Source organism: Zingiber officinale, chromosome 11A (assembly GCF_018446385.1).
Source record: "Zingiber officinale cultivar Zhangliang chromosome 11A, Zo_v1.1, whole genome shotgun sequence".
Lineage (NCBI taxonomy): Eukaryota > Viridiplantae > Streptophyta > Magnoliopsida > Zingiberales > Zingiberaceae > Zingiber > Zingiber officinale.
The window spans coordinates 67153742-67167211 of record NC_056006.1 but is presented as its reverse complement, the minus strand read 5'-3'; the positions used below and the strand labels follow the sequence as shown (position 1 = coordinate 67167211).

Below are 13470 nucleotides of genomic sequence, written 5' to 3'. Positions count from 1 at the left end.
CTCAACAAGGAAGAGAAGTGGTCAATTTTGACTTGACCAAATTGGAAGTTGAAACATCAAGTTTGACTTGATGAAATGCCACTTGGTGAAGGTTGACTCATCCTACATGGCATGGCTAACCAATACATCCTTGCCACATCATCTCCACATCATCAAGGGAGAGCTAGAGGCATGGAATGCCAAGAGCCAAAGACCCTTGGCATTCCATGAGTGGTCGGCCAAATGAATATGGGATTCATTGGCATTGAATTGTGATTATTGGTTGTTGTCTTCTTCCTCCTTAGCTCCTTCTTGTTCTCATTCTCCTCTTGGCCGAGATTTCCAAGCAAGAAGGGTGAAGGTGAGTGAGTTTAATCCAAGAAGAAAGAGTAAGTAGAGAGTTTAGAGAAATGTATGAGAATCCTCTTCTTCTTTTTCTCTCATTTCTTCTTCTAATCCCATCCGAGAGCCCTTGGGAGTGCTAGCACACTTGTGGTGCTCTCTTCTCCATCTAGAGTGGTTTGAGAATCACTTCTTGTTCGTGTGGATACTACTAGAGGTGTGTACACTTGAACACACTCGAGATCCGACAACATTTGGACGAGCGGGATTTGCGAAGGGCTTCGCTTCAAAGATATACTCACTTTCTTGTAGATCTAGTGTAGATCTAGGATTAGAAAACATGTACATGAAAATTTTAATCTTCGTACGGATCCGGTGGTATGGAACTTCGGGGTTTCCGCAACGTAAAAAGCTGTTTTTGCGGCCCGAAAGTCCCAACACAACGGAGATATGCGCTATTCATTACTGTAGTTACAATCCTCGCCATTCTCTTTCGATTTCTTGCCGCCATGAGCTAATTTGAGCGTCGGAGGGCCGCCGCCGAGAACCCATTCCTGGCTCGGTTTTGTGCTTGCAGGTTCTCGCCGGAGGTCTGCGTCACTCAGAGGGCCACACGGAGTCAACAAGAGCGCCATATCCCCAGCGACCATCGACTCAACACTCGGACAGGATCAATATATATGCTCAATTCATTAGGTCAATCTGTATAAGATTATATTTATAATTTTGTCATTTTATCCTAAAAATATATGTTCAAGAATGATCTCTTAGAATTGTAGGAGAAGATGAATTTGTTTTAAGAAAATGACCAAATTACAAGACTCGACGTTTTTATTCCTCAAGTGACGCTCCTCACACAACTCACTCAGATTCTGATTCCAGATTTGTTTGACGTTTGTTTCAAGCCTTCGACATCAGCTTCATCAATTCAGTGTTGAAAATTTGAGTGGAAAAGAGGTGGATAGAAAAAAAAAAAGACTATATTAGATTTTAGTCCCATATTGAGAGTTTTATGATTAATTGGTTGATTTATATTATTACATATGTACATATAATGTGAATAATTATATGAGAAGAGGTTCTCTCACACTAGATGCCAGGGGTACAAATTCAAAGCTAGTATATTAACTAACATTTTGAATATAACATTTTGTCATTTGAGTAAATTATTTTTTTTCTCAAATATAACGGATGCATTAATATAATTAATGAGAATCTGTAATCGTCGATAGAAATAGTCGGATGGTCGATAGAAATAGTCAGATGATCTCATTCCTGATTCAACTGTGACATTAATTCAAGATTACTTCTCGAGTATTCTGTATCTCTTGCGTCCCGACTTGACTGCACTCGACATCAACTTGGACAACTTGCATCTCAACTCGACACTCATAGCATTCGGCCGACTTGACTTGACAGCTACTCGGACTCGACTGGGACTTGATGATATGAGGCAACCGTTTTCTAAACAATCTACCAACTTGGTCTAACCTTCAATGCGGAGAGCTAGAGATTATCAACTCAACACTCAACGACTTGGCAACAACTGGCTCAGAAATTCGACATCTCAAGACAAAGTTAACAATCCACAATCCAGCTTTAAATTATCTAAGTATCTTAACAGATAAATAATCACTATCCCTGAGACTGAGTACATCAATAATGATCCAACATTTTATTCTACTGTTTTAGTAAAACACCCAAAGTGAAGAACTACATGATAGATTGCCAGTAACAAGTGCAGTTAAGGTTTAAAAAACCACATCGTCAATTGATAGAAACAACCAGGCATATTGTGAAGCTAAAGCAACTCAGGACGATCAAACATCTCCATCCCACAGTTCCTCGATCGACTTATAAGGGCCATTAACGGACACAAAGTTATCTCCAGTAAGTCCTCTCGATTGCGGTATTGTGCTAATCTTCAGCAAATCTTCGTCCCTCAGTTTCCACCGAAATAGGTCCATGTTCTCTGCCATTCTCTCCTTACTGAAGCTTTTAACGATGATGCCCACGCCTTGCTGAAACAACCACCTCAATGAGATCTGCTAATTACAGCACCCACAAGCACACACTTATTAGAAGATAAAGCCACAAAGTCATATGCAGAAGAAAGAGAAATGGACAGTACTAACCTGAGCTAAGGATTTGCCATTGTCGAGCGCTATCTCTTTCAGCACATCACATTCCATGACCTTGTTGGAACCCCATGGAGTTCCGTTGGATCCCAGCGGAGAATAGGCACAGATCATGATCCCTTTCTCCTTGCAAAACGGCACCAGCTTCCTCTGTTGCCAAACAGGATGCATTTCTACCTGGTTCACAGCAGGGGGAATTGAAGCCGTGGAGAGGAGTTGCTCCAGTTTGTTGCAAGAGAAGTTGCTGACTCCAATGGATTTGGTGAGACCCGTCCTCTGGCACTCCTCCATCGCCGCCCAAACTGCCTTGAGATCGATGGGGAGAAAGTCTTCCTTGTCGACGGGGAATTTGGAGTCTTTCGGTTTCATGCTTAAAGGCCAGTGCACCAGGTAAAGATCGATGTATTCGAGTCGCAGAGTTCTGCTGACAACACATTCTTAATTTTTACGGGGGGAAAAAAAAGAATAAAAAAAAGCTTCGTATGAACTGTCTACCGAAGGGACTGGCGAAGAGCGGGGAGGACGCGGTCGGCGTGGGCGTCAGTGCACCAGAGCTTGGAGGTGATGAAGAGATCGTCGCGCTTGACGAGGCCTCGATGGATGGCCTCGGCCACAGCCTCGCCCAGGCGTTGCTCCGTGCCGTAGAAAGAGGCGGTGTCAAAGTGGCGATATCCGAGGGCGATGGCCTCCAGTATTGCCGTGCGGAAGGTCTCCGGCGTCGCTATCGGGTACGACGCCGTCCCCATGCCGACGACGGGTATGGCGTGACCGGAGTTTAGTTTCGCCTCCGGTATTGATACCGATCCCATTTTTCTCTGCCTCTCTGCCTCTGCCTCTGCCTCTGCCTCTCTGCCTCTTGGACTGAACTAATTATCTGAATTCTCAAGAGCCACTCAAGGGTTACAATAAATCACAGATGGTACGAGGCATTCAATGCCTCACGGAATGAGCGTGGAAAATAATTAAATTATACAAGAGAAAACATTTAAAAGGCCGGTGCATCTAGAAGCTTGAAGGGATAAGGCTGTCCTCGTGACATTGGAGAGACGATCAACCTATAATATCTATGACGTAAATTACGTAATGATTATAAATCGATTTTTAAAATTTAACGATCTAGAATTATCTTATTATAAATTTGATGTCTATATATAATATATATATATTTCTCTCTATATTTATGAGATTGATATTAAAAAGATCATTAATATAACGGATTTATATTTAAAGGATAAAACTTTGTGATGAAAGACAGCTAAATTCCGATTAATTGAAAGTAAATTATACTAATTTCTTTGAAATCAGGTTTTCTATCTAAGATTTTTATGTCCTCATCTCTCTTCATTAATTGGATAGTTATAATATGTATTATATTTTTAAGATATAATTTAATCCATCCATTTGATAAAAGGAACATAGGGACACACAAATTTTGGGATAGATTATCTGAAAATGAATTATAGTAAATATATGTTATCTATCTAGTCAATTGATGACTAAGTCTACTTAGAAATTAATAGAATGGTATTTTCGTTGACTAGTCAGCTATTGCCTTTGAGATGCTGATTGATATAGGTTTGATGGAGTAGTGATGGGTGGAAACCAAGGAACGAGACTTTTAAAAAGAATTTGAAGGGCTACCAATAAGCAAGGAATAAATTGATAAAAAATATTATTTATTTGTTATTTATGTTGAGTCTCATTGCGAAAAACTCTAACCTCTATTGTTAGTGTTTGTCCTAATAGGTATGCTAGATTTACTAGAGGGGAAGAGGAGAGGGTGATAAAAATTATATTGCTCTCTCTCTTGTTTTTTTATCTCGGTAAGTACAAAAAAATATTGGAATTGGAATAAAATAATCAGAACAAGTTATTTTGCGTGGTTCATGATTTATCAGAATTGCTACATCCTTAACTTATGACCCTTTAGAGGAGTCGCTTTTATAATCGACTGCTTTTCTCCTCTTCGGTAAAATAATATAAACTTTGGATATAGCACAAGAGGTTTACAAGAGATACTAGAATTAAGACAATAAGACTCAAACAAGAACAGAATTAATGACTTTGTGTTTCTATAGATGAATGCTACTATTCAAGCCTCTACAACCTATTTAAACACCTCCTTCATGAAATGTTTCATTGACATGATCTTGTTGATTGGAGTATCCATCTTTAGTGGACTGGTGTGACTATTTCTCCTAGCTTGTGACTGAACCATGTGATGAATCCTTCATCCATTATCATTAATAAATTGGTCATCAACCAAAAGTCAACTATGTTGACTGATTATAAATCTTTAATCAATTTGACCCGTAGTTATCATAGGCCATTAGTTGACTGCACCATGGGAAACATCTTTACAATAAACTTTCATGTCAATTGTTGCAGTCAACTAACGCTCAATCGATAACCCCAATTGATTAGTAGTTTTCCTTTCAACCATCTAAAGGAAGTGCAGATTAGATATTCACTCAACACTCAACTGACACTAACTACCTTCCACTATCTCGAACTTTCTCCAAGTTTCTCATTCCTTATATGGGCCAAATCTGTAGGATCTACGACACGTGAAAGGGAGGTGAATTACATGATTTTTAAAAACGAAGTTTTTTTAAAAATTAAAAATAAAGTGCACAATGAAATTAAATAAAATATAAGAAAAAAAAACTAAGATAATCAATTACTTGATTCAGAATCTTCAGTAACTTTTACTTTTAAGACTCATGATCCTTCAAACTGTATTGATAGGCAATCACTAAAACCTTTTTCCAAAACTATCAGAAGAGTAAATTGAACATAATAGTAAACTAAGGACAAGTATAACAATTTACACTTTCCTCATGCAGTAATTAAAAGTTTAATTAAAAATTTCGTTACCCAACACGTGAAGATTATCAGATCAATCTCGATGTTGGAGAACTTCTCAGTAGTAGAAGGGCGCAACAGTGTTGCAGCACAACAGGAGGACGAAGTCGGAGCAGCTGGAATCTTGAAAGATCACGTATATGTAACACCCATAGGGTCTCTAATAATTCATGTAGATTTATGCATGATTAGTATAGATTAATGCATGATTAAAATGAGCCTTAATAATTCAATAGATTTATACATGATATAATATGAGCCTTATGTGGATTCTTCTTTAGAAAATAAAATAAAAAGAACCAAAAAATAATAATTCAATAGATTTATACATGATATAATATGAGCCTTATGTGGATTCTTCTTTAGAAAATAAAATAAAAAGAACCAAAAAAAGAGGCATGACCAAGGATTGAACCTTGGACCTCTTGACAAATGGTTTCATGTCATAACCAGTATCCCCAACAAGGGTGTGCTGATATGAAAAGAAGGGAATTGTTGTTAAAGGCAAGGAAGTGGAGGCTCTCTTTACTAAGAAGGAGAAGTCCAAGTTTCCTTCTTCTTCTCACAATGAAAAGAAAGTTTTTACCTTCTCCCTTCATTAAGGATGAGTAAAGGAAAAGGGAAGGAAAAATTCATCTTTCCTTCTTCCATTCAATTGGAATAAAAGGAGGAAAGAATGAAAATTGTCATTTTTGTTGCTCTCTTTCTCCTTCCTCCTTCTCTCCACCGAAACCACCTCCTCTCCCTCACCATTGCCGAATCAAGCAAGAAAGGGTTGCTCTAGGAAAGCTTCACAAGCAAGGTCATTCCTTTTAGGAAAATCAAGCGAAAGGATGTGAGTATCCCCTCACTGCAGTACAAGTAGTTGTCGATTTGTTTCGTATGAAAATATTTTTTTCGAAACCTTAGAGATTTCCTTGTAAGTTATGGCCAAGATAGATTGGTGGTCACTTAGGATTAACAAGTTTACAAGTTATGCTTTATGTTGTACAAAAAAAAAGAGAAATCTAGAACCTCACCTTGAAGTTTCGGCCAAGACAAAAAGAGAAGGTCTAGAGCACAGTTCTTTTGGTAACATGCTTGCCTATGCTCTTATATGATGTAGGATCTTTCATATGTTGTTAGTTTAAGTTTTAAGGCTTTATATGTTATTAAAGGATTAGGAACCCTAACCTAATGTTTCAGCCAAGATGAATCATAGGGTTTAGGGCAAGGTTTTGAAAAGGAAACATATTTGTTATGCTCCTTCATGATGTATGTTTTTCATAGGTTTATAGCTTAGGTTTTTTTTTTTTTTCATGCTCCATGTTGGATAAAATTTGGAGAAACCTATCTCCAAGTCTCGGCTAAGAATAGAAATGAAGTTTAGAACAAGGTTTCTTTTATGATAACATGCTTTGATGAATGAACTCTTATGTGATGTTAGTTTAAGTTTTATGCTTCATGTTGTATAAAAAAAAAATATATGAAAACCCTAGTAGAAGTTTCGGCCAAGACAAGATATGAAGCTTAGGGACAAGATTTAAAACCTAATCATGCTTGTTTATGCTTATTCATGAGGTATGATATCTTGTATGTGGTTAGGTGAAGTCTTTATATTACATGTTTCACTAGAAGAATTGGAACCCCACTTGTAAGTCTCGGCCAAGAATAGAAATGAAATTAGAACAAGGTTTCTTTTATGATAACATGCTTTGATGAATGAACTCTTATGTGATGATAGTTTAAGTTTTATGCTTCATGTTGTATACAAAAAAAATATATGAAAACCCTAGTAGAAGTTTCGGCCAAGACAAGATATGAAGCTTAGGGACAAGATTTAAAACCTAATCATGCTTGTTTATGCTTATTCATGAGGTATGATATCTTGTATGTGGTTAGGTGAAGTCTTTATATTACATGTTTCACTAGAAGAATTGGAACCCCACTTGTAAGTTTCGGCCAAGATAGAATGTAGAGCTTAGAACTAAGTTTTGAAACCTAATTATGCTTAGTTGTGTTTCTACATGATGTATGATCTTTTGTATGAGGTTAGATAAGATTTTCATGCTACAATGTTGAACAAATGAACCTTAGAATTTCACCCTAGGGTTCGGCCAAGTAAGTATAGGAGGCTTAGAGCAAGGTCTTGAAATCTAACCATGTTTGTTTATGCTTCCCTATGATGTATGATTATTTATGGTTAGTTTAAGTTTCATGTTTTTTTGGTAGTTAAGGTTTAAAAAAACCCTAACCTTAAGGTTCGGCCAAGATTGGAAAAAGGGGTTTAGGGAAAAGTTTTTGAACCTAACTATGCATGCGTATGTTTCCTCATGTTGTATGATTCTTGATATATGGTTAGTTTAAGTTTCATGCTTCATGATATGATAGGATATGTTATGCTTCATGATATGAGATGATATGCTATGTTTCATGGAATGATATAGGCTATACTTCATGATATGATATATGCTATGCTTCATGATATGATATGCTATGCTTCATGATATGATATATGTTAAGTTCCATGAGATGATATGCTATGCTTCATGACATAATAAATGCTATGTTTCATGTAACATGCTATGCTCTATGTTATGATAAGAACACGTTATGGTTTATGAGATATGTTATGAAAGGCTTATGTAAGAAGAAAAGCCTAAGAGATGCTTCCCTTAAGTTGGGATCAAGAGCTCTCTTCACGATATGACATGTATGATAAGACAAGAACATGATATGTATGATGACATGATACGAAACATGATACATGATATGTATGACATGCTATTTTACTTTTTGTATGGCTTGTACCAAGGGTGGGCTGCATAAGCGCCCCGAGGTCGATGGTCTATGAAACGGGCCTCGTAAAAAGGGATGGGCTCCTTAGTACGCCCCTAGGTCGACGGACTATGAACGGACCTAAATCCCCAGTAGGTTCGGGGCTAGCTACCCTGTCCTAGGGATTGCGCGTATTTATGTATGTATGTGGTACAAGCTGGGCCCTTATGTTGATATTATGTTCAAGTATGTATATGATATGAAAAAAAAAAACACATGTTGCATATGTTCATTTCATCATGCATGTTTTCAAAGGAACATCTTGCATCTACATGTACATGTTATATGATTCCCTTCACACTTATTAAAGATACTTTTGAAATCATGTTTATGATGCTTGGATGATCATGTTATTAGTTCATGTTATGTACTCACATGCTATGATATGTTTCAGGATATGTTCTCACATGCCATGATATGTTTTATGTTATGTTCTCACATGCTATGATATGGTTATGTTACGATTTCACATGTTATGATATGTTTTATGTGTACGTATGATTTATGGTTTTATGAGTAGGAAAGGAACTTACTAAGCCTTAGGGCTTATAGTTTTTATGTTTCCTTGTACTACAGAGAAAGGCAAGGAATGGATGAACTAAGGGGAGCAGCAGGAAAGGCAGGGAGTGTGTGTGGAAGTGGCATGGTGGATAGATCTAATTTAGTTTTAAAACTTTATTAGTTGAATTGTGCATGTGAGCTAAGTTTGGACCTTATGTTTATGATGATAACTTGAACTAGTATGTTATGCATTTATGATATTTTATTTCATGTCAGTAGATTTATAAGATCATGATTCATGTTCAAGTAGCAAATATAGATTAAGTTATGCATGAATATTAGTATGATTTATGGTTCACATGCCATGAAAAAAAAAGATGCATATGATAAAATAAAATAAAAAAAAAGAAAATTTTAATCAATATCTTCCACTGCCATGAGATCATATGCACATGTATGTTAGGTAACTGTAAGTAACTCCGTCCCTTAGGGTAGCCTTAGCACCCCCGGAAGGGGCGGGCGTTACAGTATACAAGTTGTGTATTGTGCCCTGGCTGAATCTGCCTTATATAGAGCATGTGAGGTGCCTCCAATGCTATACAAGGTGCCTCCAACCTCAAATTTTATCCACGAAGGTTTCAACCTCTTATCATCGACGAAGCCTTCACCATTATTCACTTGATGCTGCCTCCAAGCCTTCTGAGGCGCCTCCAATGCACCTTCGAAGCGACTCCAACGCCTCCAGGGGTGGCTCCGTGCCACGAAGCCTTATCCGCAACCCTTATTTCTTCAAGGGCACCTTTGACTGATCTAGGGTGCCTCCAATGGCTGATCCAGGGTGCCATATAGCACCTTTGAGGCTTCTCGGACATTGTTCATTCAAGGTTGAATTTTGCTACTTTAATCTTGCAAAATAAGTTAGTTCCAAAATAAAGTATAACCTACAAAACAAAGTTAGCATAATATAGAATGGTATTATCAATTAAATCCTATCCCTTCAAGATCAGGATCTAGTCATGGTCTCAGTTTAGGCATCCAAAATGGACCTAAACTAGACCAGCACCTACAGTCCCATCGGGACTCGCCCTCACTAGATCATTCTCCTCCAGTAACTTACCTCACTTACCATTTCCCATCCTTGACTTACCTTTTGACCCACCAGGTCTTCCTGCTAGTTGTTAGGTCCGTAGACCCAACTAGATTTCAGCCAGCTATCAGGTCTAGCGGATCCAGCCAGGCTTCCCGCCAGATATCGGGTCACTCTTTAACCTATCTGGATTTTCAACCAACAATCAGGTCCAACAGACCTAGCTGGATTTAAGTCTAGTGTCAGGTCCTCTAGACTCGACAAGTCCACACTTGGTAACAAGGTTAGATAACACAATATCTAATTTTAATCCATTTATCATTCATTAAAATCTAAGTTTGATCATTGATGTTTACTGTACCAACAATCTCTCTCTTTTGATGTAATAACAACATGGGTTAAAGTTAGAAAAATATACATAAAGAAATATGAAAATACAAAATGATTTAAGAGACATAAAATAATTTAGTTGTGTTTATTCTCTTAATCATTTTCAGAGTTAAGTTTTTTAGAATTTCTTAGTTTACTTACTTTTTCTTACTTAAACCCTTACCCTCCCCCCTTTGGCATCCATAAAAAATGGATAAATAAGTTCCATCAAAAGTGTATAATATGTAAATAAAATAAGTAAACTTATGAAATGCTAAATGTTTTCAGGTATATTTTAGGGAGGAGTTTCAAGGATTTTAATTCTTAACACAATATGCTAAAAATGTTTTCAAAGTATTTATTCAAAGTTTTTCAATGTATCAAAAACACTTTTGAAAATAATTTAAGGCATGTTTCAAAAACACTTTCTAGGTCATAAAAAATTGTGTTTAGTTTCAAAAGTGTGTTGTTAAAAATTTCAAAGCAATAATTGTTCAAGTCAATTTTGAAACATCTTTCAAAAATTTCAAAGCAAATTTTAAGTAAATTTTCAAAGAAAATTTAAAGTGAATTTTCAAAGTGGCTTTTCAAAATAAATTTTCAGAAAGATCTTTCAATTAAAATAATTTTTAAATGATAATTTTTATGAAAATTTTTAATATTTAAGATATTTTTTAAACCATGGTTCAAAATAATTAATTTTGAAAGCAATATTTCCCAAAAAAATTTGCAAGCCGTTTGGAAATATTTTTAAGGTAATTTTCAAAACCATTTTTAAAGTATTTTCTTTAAAAATATTTTTCCAAGTATTTTTAAACAATTTTCAGGTATAAAAATTTGTAAGTATTTTTCACAACATTTTTTAAGTTATTTTCAAAGTATTTTTCAAAGAAACCCAAAAAATAATTCAAGTATTTTTTAGAATAAGTAATTTTTAAAGTAATGGTTTTTTTAAGGAAATAGTTTTCAAGAGTCTTTAAATATTTTCAAAAATTGGTGAAATTTTTTAAAGTAATCTATTTTCAAAACAGAACCTCCCCCTTAACCTAATATTATTTTGAAAAAAAATCATCTAAAACTTTATTTTTAAATGTCTAACCTTTAGTTACTAACTAACTATCATAAAAATAGTAGTGTTCACTTGGTTAGTCTAGTTAATTAGATTTATATAACTAGTTGTTCACTTAGAAAGATTACTTAACTTGATCAATGTATCTTGGTATTTTTTTCTTCCAAACTTATATTGTTGCACTGAAATAAGCATCTAAAGTCGAAGTAATACCCTATGCATCTCACACCTTTTTATATTTGTGAATACACAAACAAGGTAGTCCTAATATGCTTATGAGATGTTGGTTACCTAAAGCTATAGGTTCATACTATCTAAAGAAAAACCTAGGCTAAGTCCATAACTGTAACGACCCAAATTTCCTCATTTTGAGCCCCAAAAATAATTCAAAAATATTTAGAAATACCTTTAAAATATTCTAGAGATTTTAAAGAATTTTTAGAGTATTTTTACGTAATTTTTGGAGTTTGTTTGATATGTTTTCCAAGAGGAAGAAGTTTAAAAAAAATAATAAAATAAAATAAAAAGTGTTAAGGTCGGGTTTTGAACCCAAGATCTCGGACCGAACTAGACCCTAACCAAAGTCAGCCAACCAACTGAGCTAAGCAAGTTTTGTTAAATATATATGGTGCGAAATATTCTTAAGCCGTAGTTAGATAATAGGAAACCCTAGTATAAGAAAGGAATTGAGTTTCTTTTTTTTTCAAAAACCTAGAAATTTCTCTCATAATTCCCGATCCCTTTCCTCTCTCGGCGACGGCGACTCTCTCGCGCGACAAAGGCAGCTCGGGCGGAAACAAGCCGCGGCTAGGGCACGATTCCGGCGGCCGGCGGGTGGCTAACTCGGGGAGGTTCTTCACCGTCGTGGTCCTTGCGTCGAGGAGGAACCGTAAGCACGAAGGAGTCGAAGCTTGCAATTTCCGCAAGCCCTAGAAGTTGTTCCGGTTGTAGATTTAAGAAGAGGTAAGTTGCTACTCACCTGCGGTAAGAGTTGTTCCGATTTTTACTTTGCTGTCTTCTTGTTTTCTTGAGTTTTACCGTGAAGAAAACTTGGCTTTTGTTGGCTGCCGTGAATCCTAAAGAAAGAAGAGACAAATTAGTTCAGTAAGCATGAAGAACAGATTTGAATTTAGGTTTTCAGTGACAATTTTTCCTTATCAGTAGCACTTTGGTTTCTCTTTGTTTACTGTGGTACTGATCAGAAGGATGATTGAGTTAGGAGTTTTACTGCCGTGAGCCTAAAGAAAGAAAGAGGATGATTAGTTTGGAATCTTGTTGTTGGGCAAGGTACAAGAGAGGGTTTAGTTTTGTTCTAAAGTTCGTAGGTTGATGTTGTAGCTTACTGCAGAATAGTATACTTTGTTAACAGAACGTGAAGAACAGCTATGTTCATAAGTTCTTAGTAGCAAATCCTTGTAGCATCGAACATGAAGAAGGATTATCGATTTTGGTTCTTTTTAGTATAAGATAATTCCATGTTGTTAGGTCAATGAAACAATGATCTTAATGTTATGTTTATACTTTTCTTGATTCTGGATGAGATAGCTTTGATAGTATTAGGATGGGTGGTGCTACTAAATTGGCATGAACAGAACAGCCTTTGAAATTTGCTGTGTATTAGGATTTGTGCAGTTCTCTGTTCATTTCTTTAAATATGCAGTTCTAAACCCTTTGTTTCCAAGTAAACAACAATGTACTGATTTAATTCGAAAAGTTTCAGTTGGATTCTTAGTAGTTAATCCATGCACGAAGTTTTGGTTTCTAGTAGCAATTTTCTTGATCCATCTTTTACTTCCCTATGCATGAGTTAGATTTTTATTTGTTAGTCCCTTTGAAGCTAGTTTAAGTTCCGTGAAGCTAATTGTTGATGTTTGGATTCTCTTGAGTTGATCATGGATGTGGTAGCAAAACCTACAGATTCAAGTATAGATTTGGTGAGTATCATGTGTTAAGACTAAAGATGATTTGAATTGATGTAATGAATTTAACAGGTGAGAAGTATGTGAGTAATTTAGATATGCTACTTCCATTCGAGTATACAGATTTGAGGTTCTTTAATCTGAACATGAGGTTTAGATAATTTTCTTATGTTAAATCTGAGCATGAGGTTTAGATAATTTGCTTACATTAAATCTGAGCATGAGGTTTAGATAAATTGCTTATGTTGAATCTGAGTTTGAGGTTTAGTTATGCTACTTCCATTCAAGTATATGGATAACATCTGTGCTTGGATGATTCTGGAATTTTAAATGGATTACGAGTTATAATATCTTTATTGAGTGAATTCCAGATAAGCTGTGTAT

General features: G+C 36.0%; 1 protein-coding gene across 2 annotated transcripts; it reads right to left on the bottom strand.

The window, feature by feature from the left end:
* Positions 1–1969: 1969 nt before the first annotated feature.
* LOC122032728 (non-functional NADPH-dependent codeinone reductase 2-like) lies at positions 1970–3405 on the bottom strand. 2 transcript variants are annotated; one of them, XM_042592042.1, is made up of 3 exons: positions 2955–3405; positions 2457–2883; positions 1970–2366 (listed from the first exon to the last, which is right to left on the bottom strand). In XM_042592042.1, the coding sequence occupies exons 1-3, from the start codon at positions 3266–3268 to the stop codon at positions 2142–2144; spliced, it is 966 nt and encodes a 321-aa protein (XP_042447976.1). In that variant the 5' UTR covers positions 3269–3405; the 3' UTR covers positions 1970–2141. The 2 variants fall into 2 exon arrangements, with proteins under 2 accessions (XP_042447976.1, XP_042447977.1); XM_042592043.1 differs by having other exon boundaries at positions 2457–2880; positions 2955–3402.
* Between the last annotated feature and the right edge of the window lie 10065 nt (positions 3406–13470).

Bases quoted from the DNA above. Each gene is read 5' to 3' on its own strand.
- LOC122032728 (XM_042592042.1), bottom strand. From the start codon at position 3,268: ATGGGATCGGTATCAATACCGGAGGCGAAACTAAACTCCGGTCACGCC. The intron at 2,884-2,954 runs GTAGACAGTTCA...ATGTGTTGTCAG, and splicing joins GCTCTTCGCCAGTCCCTTCG to CAGAACTCTGCGACTCGAAT. The intron at 2,367-2,456 runs GTTAGTACTGTC...TGTAATTAGCAG, and splicing joins ATGGCAAATCCTTAGCTCAG to ATCTCATTGAGGTGGTTGTT.